This window comes from Poeciliopsis prolifica, unplaced genomic scaffold, assembly GCF_027474105.1.
Source record: "Poeciliopsis prolifica strain line A6 unplaced genomic scaffold, Auburn_PproV2 SCAFFOLD015, whole genome shotgun sequence".
Taxonomy (NCBI): domain Eukaryota; kingdom Metazoa; phylum Chordata; class Actinopteri; order Cyprinodontiformes; family Poeciliidae; genus Poeciliopsis; species Poeciliopsis prolifica.
In genome coordinates this window covers 7,023,169-7,041,196 of record NW_026562390.1, presented here as the reverse complement: position 1 = coordinate 7,041,196, position 18,028 = coordinate 7,023,169, and the positions used below count along the sequence as shown (strand labels likewise).

The window sequence follows — 18,028 nt, the reverse complement described above, 5'->3', positions numbered from 1 at the left end:
GATTATTAAGTCACAATTGACAGGCACTGTGCATTACCTAGCAAATTGATTGCAAGACTGTCACTTTGCAACCCAAGCAGAGCACAAAGTCAGCTAGTTTCACCACTGTATGTGCTGTACAATGGCTACTGGAAAAGACAGGAGTTGTGCCTGGAGGGAACTCTAAACCAACAGATGCCTTAAGGCCTGTAAAAAAGCTAACAATAACCAAGGAAGACAAAATATAACAAATGAAGAAGACCAGAATAAGTGGGAGCATCAACATGGGAAAACTACCTGAACAATGGAGTTAAACAAAAGCTATAAAGGAAAAACACAGATATTAATCTAATTAAATTAGAATATTACAGGAACAATGCAGTCAGTTAAGAGAGAAATTAAGATCCAGACAAAAAGGGGAGAAATTATGAAAGAAAAGGAAACTCTGCTCTAAACTGTAGGTGTAAATTAGACATTTAAAAAACATATACAATTAAAACCCTCAAAAAGTGAACCGTGAAAAAAATGCAGAACAAGAAGTAAGGAGGGTGAGCAAAAAAGAAAGCCACTCAGCTGCTCCAGCTAATTTTGCATCTTGTTACATTTCACCTTCTGCAGACCAGATAAATAGGAAGGCATGTCCTATTATGGAAAAAGACCCGAGGGGCAAGAAAAGAGCCACATGGCTTTTCGTCAAGATTCCGCACATAAGAATTCACTGCAATCTTTATTGAGCTAAAATTGGAGAATGCTAACATCTTGTGACAAACATCTGTTCTGACCAAAAAAAATAATAACTTAATGTTGAACTGAAGAAAATAAATATGTCCCACCAGAGTTAAAGTTTATGAGGAAGTGTGAAATGTAGCAAAGCCTTTTTTGAATAGATATTTTTTAGTTCATTATTTGTCAAACAACTCATTCATTGTTTTTCAAAGTATTTTTTAGGTTTTCTCAGCTAAACAAAATGCCATAGTAGAACATTTAAGTTAACAATCTATTTGTTATTATATTAATTTTATATAAGATATAATATTATTAATATATAATATTGCTACATTGCACAATTTCAACAGAATTTTGACAACACTGTGACCATGTCTGCCTGTTTTAATGTATTTCTGAGCTTATATTGAACTTTATCTTGAAAATAACATGTAATTGTTTCACATCCAGGAGTTTTCCCATGCTGTCAATGTTTCTCACCCTTCTAAATTTCTCACACATTGAGTTAATCATTAACTACAGTCTATTTTGGTCCTCACTTTAGTTTCTTACAAAACTGACATGTACATCTATAAGTTAAACATTTTGGAGTTTAAAAAAGAGAATCAACATTTAAAGCCCGAGTGTGGAAAAAAATGTGTAATTAATTTAATATTGAAGAGTGTTGGGTTTGTCTCAGTGTTGCTGTGAATTGTCTGAGCCATTATGTACGCCTCAGACAATAACAAAAAGTTTCTGAATTCAGACAAATTTCAGTTGATGACTGGCTTAATAAAAAGTCACACATATACAAAAACTTAACGAGTCACATAAAACGTAACCCCTTCTTTGAATCATATCATCTGGTCTCCATTGCTCAGAGAAGTGTGGTCTTTTTTTTTCTAATTAATTAATTAAAATACACTTTGGATAATGATTATTATTTCCTTATGTTAAAATTAGTTGAGAAGGAAAATCAAGTAGGAAAGAACTTTATGCAGATGAAATACCAGTGACATGTGTGTTTCCTGGTCGATATGAAAGAAAAAATAGTACTTATTTATTTATAGTTAATTACTTTTAAAGAAATGGGTTAATGAAGCCATTTTCAGGTTCCTGTACCAGATAGCTGTCCTACATTGCTAATGCTAGCTTTAATAAACAAGTGGTAGTTTGATTTCATTATAACCTTTACCCTAATTTTTAACATCTTTAGCAGTGCTTTGGCTCAACTTTTTTCTTGCATGTCTACTTTTGTTTTATTTATTTTTTGTTGGTGTCAAGTTGACAATTCACTGTTATGTTCACCTTGCTATCAGCAACCACAAGGAGGACATGTGCATTTAGTTTAATGGATTTTGTTGCAGTGGTTCACTGTGTATGACTGCGTCATTACAACTTGAAAGAGCTGAAACCACAACTTCACTTTAAAAAAAAATGCACTTTTTTGTCCACTAAAGATCGATTTGCTACTGGATTATTGAATCATTTTTGTAATATTTGATATGGTTGACAGGGATACAGTGTCCTAAATGAATTTTGTGTTTGATTTTACTGAACTCTATTTTTGTTTGGTTTGGTTATTTACCTAGCTTAGACTGAGTGGACATCAGTTACAAAGCACAGAGGAGATACTGCAGGGAGTTCGCCACAGGTAGGCAAATCCATGAGATCAAAACCCAAAGATAACAGTCTCTGCGACACTCACATTCTCACAAAGCACACACATACAACTTCGAGAGGAAGTTGTCAGTTGTAGACAAATGCTTATGTCACAACCAGACCTTGCGTCCACCCACTAAAAAAAAAAAAAACCCTCAGTGTCACACAGTTTGTTCCTCTGTGTTTGTTGCTCAGTGTCCCTTTGCACTTCGGTGCTTTTGTTTCTCTTCAACACCAACAAAACCTCGCCGAGGAACGCAGATCAAACTCTTTTGTCCATTGATTTCAACTGAGCTGAACTGCTTGGGACTGTTGTTGCAAAGATGGTGAGTAGGAGTTAATCTTTGACCAATCATACCTTTTCTCCTGACCCACCAAAGGGGCTTGGTATGTTTTGATAAGGGATAATTTTGGAAATAAGAGTTCATTAGTCAAAATTCAAATTAATCAGACATTACTTAATATTTTACCAGCACAGATATGACTGCAATGAAAAAGTTGTTACTTTAAAACAACATCCTTCCTTCAAAATAATGTGAACTATGGATTATCCCAGTTTATGTCAGTATTTGATACTTTTGTTCTCAGTTTGACCTAAATGTTGGTTTTCGGCTGTGTTAAATAAAAAATCCTGGGTCTTTTTGTGCTGTGCAGGTGATTCATAAAAATCTCAACAAATTAGTGCCCACCAGAGTTTCTGTTTAGTGATATCTGCAAAAACTTGAAAACTGTATCTTATATTCCAAAGTCTTCTAAGCTATGAGAAGTTATGAGGTTCTGCATGCCTCCTAAACTGTATTTTCTGTGTACAAACTATGTAGTTATACTTATTATGGCAGTTCCTGTATTAATGCAGCTCAGTGCAATACTCTCTTTCCACACCCAGCATATACTGGATTCCTTCCAAAATAAATAGTTTGAAAGATTTTTGCTGAACAGGAAGAAACACAGAGAGAGAAGGGAAAGACATGTTGCAAATAGCCCAGCGCTATGAATCGAACCAGGGACAACTGCATTGAAAACTGCAACCTCTTTATTTGATCCACCTGCTCTTCCACTTAGCCATGTGGTAGATTGGTCCTCAGATTTCCGCAGAAATTCCTTTCTTGTTTCTATTTTTAACAAACATGTTTCACAAAACTTTGTTTTCAAAAATGAGTTGTCCATTATGGATTAATCTAGTCCTTGTTTCACAAGGCAGATGTTTTCACACAGGTCTCAGCATTAGGTTGGCCTAAATGCCCCTAAAAAAGCTTTAAAGGGCAATCTTGAATCAACAGCTAACTGTGCTGTAAGGCAAACATTTCCAACAATCTTTCTTTCCCATTAAATGAACATTAGAAAAAGCCATAGTGAACATCGTAGAATGTAAATGACAGCTATCATTTTTTATCTCAAGAACTTGTGTTTCAGTACCTTGGGTAGTAATCAATTCCAATCTAAATTACACAGATATCTAACAAATCATATGATACAGCCAACATTATTTTAGTTACTAAAGTATAGTGGCAGGGGTTTTCAGTATGTCACAAAGCGCTCAGGTTTTTACAAAATTGCAACTGCAGTTTACACAGTTTAAGAGAAGTTACATGTGCAACGGTTTGGCACAGAATACATTAAGCAAGTTATAGATCTCTGTGGTGGAGAAGAGGAAGTTACAGAAGGAAACTTTTTTTTCATCCCCTTATTATAAATTCAGCAACAGTTTATGCCTGGTCTGAAGATGCTTTTAAGAGCTGAGGGATGTCACTGGCAAGAACAGGGAAGTGATATTGACTCTGAAACTTGAGTGGCATGCACTGCCACTGGTGAATTAATAATTTGAGTAACAAACACCTGATGCAAAAAATACACAAAATTAATTAAAAACAATAAAACAGGATCACTTAAGTTATAATAATGTTATCTACACTGTTTATTTATTACAGTGAACATCAAGTATTCAAGCGGGTTGAGGACTGCAGCAGTCTGCAAATAGTTAAAAATCCATGGATACTTAAGACTCCCTGCAATAACACTTCAAACTGCCTATTTTATTTATGCAAACACTAACTATACCTTAACACATGATTGCGCGTGGAAACCATCATAGAAATGTACTGCGGAAGCCTTATCTCTTGGGGTTATAGTCAATCAGTGCAAAGAAAAGTGAATAATGCGCCTGGATTGGCAGCTTTGGTGTTTCAGTTTTCCATGCTACACATTTTTATAATATTTGTTAAAGAAATCAACAAATAGGCACAATTGTGAATAGGTGAATCTGTGAATGTTGAACAACGAATAGGTGCCAGAGTTCACTTCAACCCAACTGAGACCTAGATCACAGTTTGCCTTTTTGGTTTGCATTAGGGTTCGATTGTCCATTCACACCTCCACAAATGAATCAAACATTCTCGCAAAATGAACTACATTTGGTTAAACAGCAGTGGTGTGAATACACCCTTATTCAACTCATGACCATTCTACTCTTCCAACTGTATGACTCCATGGAGTTAATGTGTTGTTCTCCTTTACTGTTTTTGCTGATTATCCATAGTTTTTGCAACCAGAAATTTTTCTGAATTTGTTCTTCTTTTCAAGCAAGTGATAGATTAGTAGCCGTTTCTCAGACAGTTAACTTTCGGTCCACAGAAGTGTGAAGAAGTGGGTATCATGCTTATGTATGCCATGGAGGTGAAAACTTGAGCAGTTTTGAACACATAGTTTCTACATTTACTCTTTCATCTGGGTAAGCTTTCCATATCTCATAGCATGAAAACAGCCAGTCAGCCACACTAATTGCTTGAAATCCGAATGCATGATGATGGCTGCCTAATCCTCTAGCACTAAACCACTGAGTTACTGAGTCATACTGACAACCATGTACAATTTTAACAGTACCACTTCACACAGACGTAAAGCAATCAGAAACAACAGAAGGACAAAATGTCTATGAATAATTTAAATGTTAGGTAACATGGATGGTGTAATACTACTGTAATACTGTAATATTACAGTAATATTACTTTATTACTGTAAAGTAATACAGTCTTTAGTGGAAAAGACTGTATTACTCTTGTTAAAATTAATCATTTAAGGTAAAGTCACAATAATACAAAAAAACCCAGATTTGCTTTAGATCAAAGGCCTGAGGGTCCCTTTCTGTTTTCATAAATAACAGTTAGTCAAAAAATAGCTAATTCAAACATTAATATCCACTGATAAAGGATTTAGATGTAAATCTTATGTGATGTTCCACATGAAATTCACCTTGCTCTGACTTCCCATTCACCCTGGCAGTGTACACTATACAGAAAGCTGTGGAGCTTTCTTTATTTTTCATTGCGCCATAGTTGGATGAGAAGTAATTCTGTATCTCCAGGCTCTTATCTCTGCTTCCTGGTTAGGCGACTCTGGCTCCAGTCAAACAAGTCACATTAAAATAGGTGTGGCTTCTGCTGCTGCTGCTCAGCCAGTCACTCTGTCTATTTAAAGAAATATGCAAGCACAGCTGTGTAAACTGACTCTCAAGGTAGATGCAACTGTTGCACTGTTTTTGTTGGCAGTCTAATGAATATGGATATGGCATAATTGAATTACAACCTCATTCTTTCTGAAGAGGATAATAGACCAATGACCCTTTTTCAGGTTCATGCTTCGTGTAAAAAATTTTAAAACCATTTTACGTGGCACAATTGTTGTCCTGCCAGGGCTGATAGGACCTTATTGTAAATCTGATCACATCTTCTTTCAGACTGAAACTTAAACATACAATAGTGTGGGGTTTTTTCTGTCCATCTGCAATTCACAGCTTATATGTACACAGAGAGGCCAGGAAGTTGGTGCAAACTGTGGTTTGAGAAGCATCTGCATTGAATATCTGTATTAGTCAAGACCAGCTAGCCAGAAGTAAATGTTCTTCTTTTGTTTCCCATGATTTCTTGAAAAAGAATTCGTATCCGTGAAATGGTATATATTCTATGTTGCATGTTTACTTGTAAAAAACTACCACTACTATGCTATTACTACTACTACTCATAATAATAATAATAATGAACATATATGATTTATTTTTTGATTCACAGTTTTGAACGGCACTGTAAAGTTAAAAGCAGATAAATACACGACTACCTTTAGGTGGCCTTTTTGTCATAAAAGTATACTTTTATTCTGCCTCTGTTTGCACTGCAATGTTTTTTGAACCACCTTTTACTTTTCATCCTTTCATTTTTATAACTGAACATGCCACAGTTTCCACATTGAAGATGACTGTCTCCAAAGCAAAAACCTTTACTTCTTTTGCTTTTAGTTTGCGCAAATAGATGTTAACCTTCACAAACTAACTAAGATGTTCTGACATGCATCTCATCTGTCTGCATGGGATGATACTGTGAGCTTTTTAAAGTTAACCAGGCCACATGAAAGATGTGAAATGAAAGAGAAAATCAAACCCCTCTTTTGACCCGTTTACAAACAGCTGTTCAGCGTTGTCTTGACTCTTCTGGCAGTTGAACATGTTTGAACCATTTGTTCAAAGTTGCGGCATGTACCAACCTGAACCTCCTTAGCCACAGAGCTTCGTGAATTTATTTTGAATCTAGTGTAGCTGACCTAACACAGAAAAAAAGAAACTGACTGTGGGAGCAAGTGGCAAGAGAAAAAGCCCAAAATCCAATGTTAAAAGTAGTTGATTTGAAACAGGGTGTTTTTCTCAGTTTTGCAACTTTCTGTTCCTTTTTGAACTTTTATCTGTCAGTATCTCTGCACAGCATATCCCTTTTTCTTTGACTGGCAGTTTTGGTTTCTGTTTCCGTCGATGTTAAAACAGTATTTTATTAGGATTTGATAAAGTATCATGTTACAGTGAAGTGGATGGACTTATGACTTTAAATTTTAGTTTGGAATTAAAAATCTGCACGGATGATGCAGAACCACATTTGGCTGCTTTTGCAGCTGCAAGATATTTGTGGGATGTTTCTAACATCTTTTCCCATTTAGGGATAGGAGATTTAGCAAATGTCTCTTTGAAAATAGCTAAAGTTGAGTCAAACCAAAGAGAGAGCAACTGTGAGCTTCAATTTTCAAGTCTTGAGATAACAATTTCAACTGTACTGTTTGGGGTCTTTGAATTGTTGTAGTGCTGTCTTTTACAGCCTTTAAAATGTTTTCTTCTTGTAGTCCTCTTTATCTGTCTATCAATCAACTCTGACAAGCTTTCCTTTCCTTGCTGAAGAGACACATTCCTAAGCGTACTATACATATTCATAAAAAGTGCTCTGAGACATGTCAAAAGTTGAGGAATGTTTTATAACCTTATACTGCAGTAAATTTTTGCACATCTTCATTTTTGCCACTTCATAATTCTGTGAATCTTTTTGTCTCTGTCAAACTCCCACTGAAAGCAATTGGAGGTTGTGTTTGCATTTTCAAGAGTTTCAGCTGTATATTTCAAACATACTTTGTTCATATGTTTTTCCTTTGGGGTTTTTTTGTTTCAGGCAAACAAGACTGATGTGAAGGCCATGATGGCTCGATTCCAAGCAGGCGGAGCAAGCGTTGATGACTCCACTCCAGTTGGACGTCCTAAAGCAACCCTGCAACCGACGCTGTCTTCTGGCCCGGCCTTACAAAAGAAGCCGGTTCTGGAAAGCCTCTCAGGCAGTGCGATAAATTCTACCCCTAAGCCGCCTTTTCCGAAAAGCACACCGTTGATTAAAAGTGACTCTGACGCACATGAGCCAAATAAAACTAAGGCTCTTGCAAACAAGTTTGCCAACTCCCTGGATGACACCACCACCAACAAACCTCCGGTTTTTAAAGTACAAACACCACTGAAGCCAGCTTTTTCACAGGCTGCTGAAGCTAAAGGGTCAATCCAGAAACCTCCTTTGAACAAACCTCCAATCAACTCCACTTTGCCTGAAACCAAACCTGTATTTCCAAAAACCCCTGGAGCACTTAACTCCAAACCTGGCAGGATAAAAGAAGACAGTGGTGGGGGTACTATGCCAAATACCAGCACAATCCCACCCAAAACACCAAATATGCATCAAAAGCCACCCAGCGGTGTCCTAAAAATGTGGCAGCAGAATGAAGAGCAGTCAGAAACAAAGACAGACACTGTGAACAAGCCGACATCTCAAGCATTCACTGCTCCGAAACCCCCCACCAACTTCAAGAATGCTCAAAGTTTGTTCAACAAGGAGAAGGACCCATCTGAGCAGACAGAGAGTGGAGGGGTCAACAAACCACCCTTCACTGCTATTAACTCTACTCCTCCTCAAAAACCTCCTGCCCACAAAAAGCCAAGCCTGAAGAAGCCGTCAAAGGGTCTTGCCCAGGCTGACGGTATTAACGGTGACATTCCTCCAGGCTTAAAACGCAACCCTCTCCCCAACAGTTTAGCCTTGGGTCCCCCTCCTGCTAAACCAAATCGGCCTCCCAAAGTAGACCTAGATGGCATTAAAAAATCTGCAGAGACCCTTGAAGATGGTAAGTTGATTAAGAAACACTATTAAAGGGGACTTGTAATGTAAGTTTAACTTTTTGCATGTTTTTATACTTTCATTTGGGTCTCACATCCCAAGAGCTTAAAAGAATATTATTATTATTTTTTTTTTTTTTTACAAAAGTTAATGTTTTTTGTGGTCTTGAAAGTGAACCATTTCAAAGTCCTTCCAAATGTTGAGTCACAATCAACAAGCACTGTGCCATTACCTAGCAACCCCACCCAAGCTCCAGCATGGTTGGTCAGCTGGCTTTGCTGCTGCATGCATTGTACAATGGAAAAGCCAAGCTGTTGACTTTCCATTTAGAATCCACTTTTTGCATTTTTGTTGGTTGTGCAGAAGGCTCCCCTTCTGCTTTTCAAAGATGTATAGTTGTATAATAGCACATCTGTTTGCAGCCACTTTCACTTGCGAGTATAAACTGAGGCGTGGTAACGATGAAAATAGAAAAAAACAGAAGTTAGAATAACACACAATGGTAGGGGCTAAATTAATAAACATGAAATACTGTGGAGTTGTCAAAAATAGCATACTCTGAACCCCTCTCAAAATTATAATATTAATTTAAAAAATTTGTACCAATTTATTGGCATTATCATTATTACAATGTCTTCAAATCATAGATATCTTGATTTAACCATAGAGAAATCAAAAATAACTTTAACAGGCTTATTGTTTTAAAAGCAACTTCTTGAAGGCAACAAGGACATTAGAATCGTCTCACAGGCAGGAATTTCTGATTTTTCTCTAATCAAATATGTTTTTAGTCTTTGTTGAGGAATCGTACTACATAATGAAAAATGTTTCTTAAAGTTTAGCTGGTCACTTTCTGACCATTAAAAATACAAAGAGAATGTTTTCCTATATATTGTGTTTGCCTATTCTGTGAAAGGCAGAAATCTATCTTCATTTATTTTTATCTCCAGGTCATTTCCTGTATATCACAAGAAGCATATATTTGTACTGTGAAAGTTTCTTAGAGTCAGAAGTGTGAAAAAACCTTGTTTCACAGGTCTGCGTGGTTTTACTGACATTTATAAGTTAGCTAGCAGAGAAGTAAAGTTTTGATTCTTTAACAATATGTTGATGCCAGAACACCATTATTGTAGACAACTTTTTCTATTGACCATAGTCATTTAGCCCCTGTTCTGTATTAATGTGAATGCAGAACATTCATTAGAAGTTTTTAGAGTTTGTTAAAAAACTAACTTGTGTTTTACAAGTGCTTCCTTGTCCAAAGTCATCAAAAAACAAGCAGAAATTAGAGAAACACACTTGGTTCCTCAATTTTTTCCCAGCCAAGTTCCCCATCCAGTTTCTCCACTCTCCCCCTTTGACAGCTGAGCTAGTTTCACCACATGAGGAAGTTAAGTTACAGCAAATATAGATTGTTTCACGCTGAACTCTGTTTCTGCAAAATCCATTTGAACGTATTTTTTGATGAAATAATTTGACTTATCATAGCAGGATTGACAAAAAAAAGGATGTGTATGTTTGCTGTTGTACATGGTTGTTAAGTTGTTGCTCTAAAAGGAACTAACATTTCTGTAAAACGTCTCACAGCACGTGCCATTTATATGTTGCAACAATATTGCGTGACATGGTTTGGCAATTAGTCAACCATTATTCTGAAATATAGTGTATGTTATCCCTCTAGCAATGTACCATTACACATACCAGAGTGACTCAAAGAAAGCTGTTGTTAAAAAAAGATATAAAAGTTCTGTTTGTTGTTTGCCACAAGCCCTGTGCAAACTACAAACTTTGCTGTAGGGACACAGCAAAGTTGTAGAAGATTTTATTTTTCTGAGCGCTGATTGTACGGAAATGCTTTCCTTCAGGAGGAATGGGAACTAAATACAAAGCCAAAGCTACAATAGTCTTGTTTAAATCAAAACATTGATATATTTCAAGTCTAGTCCTATTTTAGACTTCAATAAATTGGGAAAGCTGCACATATAGTGGCTGTTTGGAGCAAAATCCTGTAACAAAAAGGATGTTTTCTTGAGTATTTGTAAATTCTTCTGCGTCATATTAGTTCTAATTTATCTATTTAATGAAAAAGACATTTGTTCACATTCCAATTGTTTAAGTTGGTCATAATGAATTCACATATGAATTTATACTTTGTCGTATGTCTGTATTAGGTCCTGGTTTCAAGAAACCCCCTCCTTTGGCACCTAGCAGCCAGACCAACCATGCACCACAGATTCAAGCCCCACCAACGCTACCGCCAGTTCTGCCTGCAAGACATGTCGTCATGTAAGTCCAGCAAAACCCAAACATATTGCTAATCAAGATACAAACTGTGCTTTATGCGAGCTGAGGACATGTACAGTGAGAAACAGCTAAATCCTAACTGTGCTCCCCAGGAACCAGTCAGATGATATGCCTCCTCCTCCCCCTCCTGTGTTCAGTAAGTTCATTAACTGAGTATACATTTATTGTAATTCAAAGCATCAAAGCTCTCACTCAGTTGCATATGAGACTGAATATAACACGGACTTAAGCTGATGAACCCTACACCTCATTCAGTTGGTCATTTGCATGTGATATCTGCTCTTGTTACTTCCTTTCAATTGATGTTTTGACAAAACAGAAGCTAAAATGTTTGGCAGTCACAGAAGAGTTGTTTCAATTGTAAAACCACTTGTTCCATATATGTTATTTTCTCTTTTAATGTTGTATCTGTTTTACAGGCCACCCAAGTCAGAGGGCAAAGGTGAGACATATTATCAATAATATATTTCCTTACAAATGTGGATTTAAATAAACTCAAATAATAATTCACTTCAGTAATTTGGTCTGAACAGTGAACTTTAAACCGATTCACTCAGTTTATATCTGTTTATTTCTGATAATTCTGAGGATTATGTTTCAATATCAGTTTACAGGAAACCGTGTACCATAAAATTTGTGCACTCAGTACTTGGCAGAAACTATTTTGCATGAATTACTACACCCATCCAGCATGGCTTGAAGGCAATCAGCATTTGCCTCTGCTGAGATATGAAGAAAGCCCTGGTTGCTTTCATAACGCCATTAAAGCCATCTGTGTGGTTGAGTCAGAGACCTCCATCTTCCAAATGGACAAAAATCCCCAAGCAGTCACTAGACAGTTTCTCCACTATTCATTCTTGATTCTTGGATGTTGGTTTCCAAATGAAATGCTGAATATCCATTGGACCACTGAACAACTGTACAACCAATAGAAGACATTCCTGGTTCAGAAGTGACTTACCACAGGCAATGCTGTTGACACACCTTTGTGTGGTGGCTCTTGATGCACTTGCTCCAGTTACACCTTGTGAATCTCCTCAAAACTCTTGAGTCTGAATTTCTTTGATATATTTTAATGCGTTTCAAAATTTTCCACCTTTATCTAGAATACTTTTTTCTTTCAATTATCTTTCCATTAATATTTTAAATGGCTTTTTGTGGTTTAACCCAGTAACATTTTTGAAAAACCTTTTTTGACCACACTTTCTTAATTTAATAATGTTCTTGGGTGCAGGAATTCTTAAATTTTAAAGTTTAGGGCATAGCTTGGTATCTTATGGAGAATGCCAGTGATTGTCTGCTGGATAATAGGCTTACCCATTATTGTTTAGGTGGTAACATTGTCATAAAAAAAAAAAAAACTTTTAAAACCTTTGTAAGTCTGAATAATTTTTAAAAATTACAAATTTTTCAATACAAGCTTTTTGTTGCATTTTTGGAACACTAAACTGTGCAAACATACAGGGAATGTGTTTAAAAAGGCATGTAAAAATGACTTGCTTCAAATAATCAAAGATAAAAAGAAAATTTCCGATATTTTCTGGGATTCTTTCATCCATGTCTTCTGCCCAGGAGGAAAATGATGATGAAGACGAAGAAGTGTATGAAGATGTCGAGGACCGATGGTGAGCAAATGACTGTTAGTGACAGTTGTTGTCCTGAAGGTGATTTATAATGTACCATCTTGATGTTTTGGTGATTTTGCAACAATTAAGGAAAGACTTCAGTCTTATTGTAAGTCTAAATTCAGTAAAGATAAGTTAGAAAAGAGGTCCCACATGCAACTTATAATGTTGTTTTCACATTTACTGCTTGTGGTTTGACGAGTTCCTCTAATATGTTGTATCTAAAGGGACCAAGACAAAAAGAAAGATGATAAAGAGGAGAAAAGGCGATTGGAGGCAACAAAGAAGGAGCAGAAGGAGCGAGAAAAGAAAGAGCAAGAAGCCAGAAAAAAGTTTAAAGTACGTGAAAATGACAAAACCTGTCCAAAGTTAAAAAGAAGACATTTCCATGACATTGGGAAGATTTTTGCTAAAAGTGTTCTTGTGTATATCTGTGTTTTATAGTTGACTGGATCCCTGGAGGTCATTCAGAAAGGAAAAGCCATTACGGACTGCAAAGGCAGCAAGATGGACCTGGCTCTGAAGCATGGAGACCAGCTGGATATTGTCCGTGTTCAGGGCAACCCAGAGGGGAAGTGGTTGGCACGGACAACAGATGGAACAAGTATGTGGCATGTCATCTTCTGCACAATGTTTCCTTCATCAGTTTTGTTCAGGCATGTTGCTCCAGAGCTGCTTATTCCCAAATCCAAAGTTGGGAAATATCCATCCTGCACAGAATCCAGGAAATTACAAGCAGTCTGTTGTATTAAATAAGGTCTATTGAGCATGTAACTCTCCATAGTGGTAAATGACTGGGTGTGACAATAATTGTATTTCATGAAGGTAAAGTACTGAAAAATGAGCAAGAATACCAGCTGTTAAACATTATTCAGAGGAAACCGCCTGTGAAACCATTTAGCTCTGTAAACTCACCCACAGATAAATCCCTGGCAAAGACATGAAACTAAAAACTATCTTCAATTTAGTCCTCAGGCTATTTGCTGACAGAAAAGTAAAAATACTGATAAACTATAAAATAAGCAGTAGCAGTAAAATGCTCCCTCTCTTCTGAATCTCATTAAGTTCATACAGTCTATGGTATAAATCAGACCCTTCTGATAATTGAACCTCTGGTTTAGGATGACAGGACCAGGTACTAGAAACGTGTATTTTGAGTGACTTATCTTGCTTCTAAGCTAATATTATATTTTTCCTTTATAGTCATAGTCATTTTATCTGTCAGCAAAAGCTTTATTAAAAATCAAGGACTCAAACTGATCAGTGTTTCTTTTTTTCTGCAGTTGGCTATGTCAAGACAACCTTGGTGGAAATTGATTTTAACTCCTTGAAGAATCATTCTGCTCAGCAGGCATATGAACCTGAAATCTACGACGACATTGACGTCATCTCGGCAGACAGTGGGTAAGAAGAAGGTTGAATTATATTTCTAAATTTTTCAGAATCTGTTTGCACATAGAAGCAGCGTTTTCAGATGAAACAGAAGCCGTCTTTCCCAAGACTAATTCTTCACTCTAGAAACAAAAACATGACTGACCTTTACAAAAGTTATTGTATTTTTTCTTTTTTTTTAAACAAAAATACAACATTATCCTATTGTTAACTGCACAAAAACATTTACATTTTGTATGGGTTACAAAACTGTTGTTATGCCAGTCACATACGTGCCTTTTTTTAATAAAAAAAAACATTATTTTTCTTTCTGCAGAGGTGTGAAAGGGCCAGCAGGTAAAATTTTACACACATTGTTAAAGTATTTCTTTACATTTACACAGAATTACATGTTTTGCATCTAATTTAAGGTTGCTTCTTATAAGCATTCTGACTCATTCTGATTCATTTCACGGTAGTTGTCCTACCGCCACCACCAGGAGAAGATGGAGAAATATATGATGACGTAGTTGATCCAAACCTCGAAGTCAGGTGGGAATTCAGTTCTTAATTTAAGAAAATATTTACTTTTTAACATCTTTGAATTCCTTTTGTAAGGAGCAAGAACTGAGCAGAAACAAAGACATCCTGGAATGTGATAGAAATAAACCAGGAAAAGAAGTTTCAATCTTTTTATTCTTGGGTGGCTTTGCAGCTCTCTTGAAAACCAGCCGTCACCGGCGAGGACCCGCAGCATCCTGCGGATCTTTGACCGAAACAGACGTTCTCCCTCCTCTAAAGTGTAAAATGCGCTCCGTAGTAAGATTGATCACAGACCTTCTGCCCGCTGTCGTTAATCTATAATATTTCAGTCATAACTGGCTGTTTTAAAGCTCACATAAAATCACTTAAAATTTTAACATGCCTTCTGAGATCAGCTTCAAATCAATCACTTCACCTTGGTCTGAATGAGACGAAACTGTTTCAACTTGTTGTCTTTTAGTTGCAGTTCTGACTGCTTTAATCCAACAGTAATTTTTAGGTGTGCATGTCTTATTATCTGTAAATGTAATAATCATCACAAGAAGTTTGCATGCGATTGATTACAGCATGACATACTGAGGCATTAACAGCTTAAACATGAGCTCTAACTAACATGTAATATAAATGTATGATGCTTCTTTTTGGTCTGATTGATTTATTAATGTCATTTTTGACCGTATGATTTCTGTCGAGCCAGACTGCCGGCACCTGACCAGTTTGCCGCAGCAGGGAATGCAGGTAATTTTCAGTTTATTAATAGCACTTTGTTATTAGTGTCTTTGTCATTTAAGCTTTAGCTGGATTTATAAGGCCTGATGTTAGATCAATATCAGGTCTTATTTAATTAGTTTTGATTATTTGAAGGTGATTATATGTGAGGAAACCTATCTGTATCAAATAAAGCCTCTGTTGAACTACACTATTTAATATTTATGCTAATTACTACTTCATATATTCAGATTGCACTGTACCTTCATTGTATCTTATTTAACTTGAAAACATGTTTGTTGTTGATCAATTAAGCATTTTACTTGTGCTACACAGTGCCTGCAGCACCAATTGATGAGGAGATATATGATGATGTTGACTCTCAAAATGCACCTCCACCTCCTCCCATCAGCAGGTACGATTACATCTATTTCATGACAAGATAGTTATTACATAGTCTTCTGAGTCGTTAGACCTCGGTTTATATTTCCATTCATGTTTTATCCTCCTTCTGACATGTGTTTACCTGTCAAGCCTCCCAGGTATGAAGGGCAAAAACAAAGCTGAAGATATGGACCCAAAGAAACAGAAAAAGTTTGAGAAGGAGGAGAAGGAATTCAGGAAAAAGTTTAAAGTTTGTTGCTATTTCAACCACTGTTTTTGTCAAATGAAATACTTTGTACAATAACAGAACTTACATTGCAGTTTTGATTATGTCTCAGTATGATGGGGAGATACAGGTCCTGTACCAGGTGACCATCATCTCTCCACTCAACAATAAGAAGTGGAGCGGAAAAGACCTGCCACTGAAAGCCGGAGAGAAACTGGACGTGATTGTCAAAGCTCAGGATGACAAACTGATCTGTCGGAACGAGGAGGGAAAGTGTGAGTATTTACTCACAATGCCCATGAAAGTTTGCATGCACATGCAATGACAGTAGTGTCTTCTTTTATAGCTAGCAACCTCTCTGTCCATGATAATGGTAGACTGGCTTCAATGTGGTCTTCTAGATAATAACAGGTTTAAGCATTAGTGGCTCCTGGGTTGACATTGGCCCTCCCAACTTACTGGAATCTTAGGATCAATTTTCTTTTATCTGAGGTTTTATCAGCCACAGACCCAAATTGTCTAAGGGTGACCATTTGGGCCAGATGGTAAAATGTTATTCTTTTTTGTTGACTAATATTGATTTAGCATTATTAATGCAATTCTGCAATCTAAACTCAAAAATCTCCATTTTACAGTTGGTTATGTTTCAACCAGCCATGTGGTGGAGTAAGTACTGCAAAAATTTACTTATATAAACCAAAAATAAAGTTCATGATCTAATTGTTTTGTTTTCCCCATAGTGATGGAGAAATCTATGACGACATTGGAGGAGATGGTATATAAAATGAGTTTTGATCAATTTATTAATGCATTTCTGCAATTAATTATCTTACAATACATTTTTTTTCTCCTCATTTCAGACTGCATCTATGACAATGACTGAGAATCATCCTTCACTGGCTGAATACACTGAGACTATTAACTTTTCACTGTGTTATTTATTATACTCACTGATAGTACTTTAGGAGATGCTGTAAGTTAGCTGCACGGTCTTTAGTTTTCCTCTTCTAACTTATAAATATGCTTTGAAAATTATAATTATATGAGAACCAGATATGGGAAGAGGGACAAGCTGGAAGTCATTTGAACAATCCCATGTTATGTTTTTTGTTTTGAAGTTTCCGGCTTCAAAAGCTAAACAAAAAGAAAAGCAGAAGCTGAAGTAAAGTAGATCAACAGTATTTAATTATTTCATTTTTTCCCCCCTAATGTATTCTTCTTTGATTGTCATTTAAAACGCTACAGAAGTTTTTTTTTTTTTTATTGTTTTGCTATTTTATAGAAACAGTATACAAGAAAAATATTAAGCATTTGAGGCTTTTTTCTTTCTTTGTTAGAGTCGATATATTATTTGAGCATAAGTATAACTGGAAAGGCATTTGATCATCGGTAAATATGTCCTGTTTATGGTGCCAAAAAACCTTTCATGTTCTGTATATGCAATATTTTCTTACAGCTTGCGTTTGTCCTATTGTGTGCACAGTGAAATAAACAGCACTTTTGTTATCAAACTAAATAGAACCTCAGGTTAGACTCTGTCATGCTTGTATCTGCAAATTAGACAAATGGAAACATTAAGAACAATGCACATTCAATGATTTAATGAACAGTCCTAATTCTTTACTAGAATTAGGACTGTTTATATGGAAACTAACATGATGATAGTTTCTGTCATGATAGTTTATATGGAAACTATCATTATGATAGTTTTCTTAAAAGTATCCTTATCTTGTGCTCAGTGAAATCTTAGTGTTATCTAGTGGTAAAAACTTGCAACTACAACCTTTATCACATTTTCCAAATTATTTTAGCAATAAATTGTGTCTGTATTTTTCTTGATGTCTCATTTTTCTGCTCTGGTTACACAAAATCTGCTGACTTACGCACTTTATCCTTGCAGGCATGCATGTAAAATAATTATAATTAGAATAAAGAACATGTGTCTTTTGACCACACTTGTTTGGAATATTTTACTTTACCCATTCTGGTTAAAGATACAATCAGCTAGATCAGGTCACCTGTGTAAATTAATTAACAAACACTGGAGTTACTGTATA

The 18,028-nt window shown here is 36.1% G+C and overlaps 1 protein-coding gene across 2 annotated transcripts; it reads left to right on the top strand.

Annotated features, from left to right (window-relative positions):
- The first annotated feature begins 2,549 nt into the window (after positions 1 to 2,549).
- On the top strand, positions 2,550 to 17,921 carry fybb (FYN binding protein b). Of its 2 annotated transcripts, XM_055040189.1 has the most exons (19): positions 2,550 to 2,672; positions 7,824 to 8,817; positions 10,982 to 11,096; positions 11,207 to 11,250; positions 11,534 to 11,556; positions 12,687 to 12,739; positions 12,967 to 13,078; positions 13,184 to 13,343; positions 14,023 to 14,143; positions 14,448 to 14,467; positions 14,590 to 14,662; positions 14,826 to 14,912; positions 15,351 to 15,391; positions 15,698 to 15,776; positions 15,896 to 15,995; positions 16,084 to 16,246; positions 16,607 to 16,637; positions 16,712 to 16,746; positions 16,832 to 17,921. In XM_055040189.1, exons 1-19 carry the CDS (start codon positions 2,670 to 2,672, stop codon positions 16,852 to 16,854), a joined length of 2,277 nt encoding a protein of 758 aa, XP_054896164.1. In that variant the 5' UTR covers positions 2,550 to 2,669; the 3' UTR covers positions 16,855 to 17,921. The 2 variants fall into 2 exon arrangements, with proteins under 2 accessions (XP_054896164.1, XP_054896165.1); XM_055040190.1 differs by lacking the exon at positions 14,826 to 14,912.
- The last annotated feature ends 107 nt before the right edge of the window (positions 17,922 to 18,028 follow it).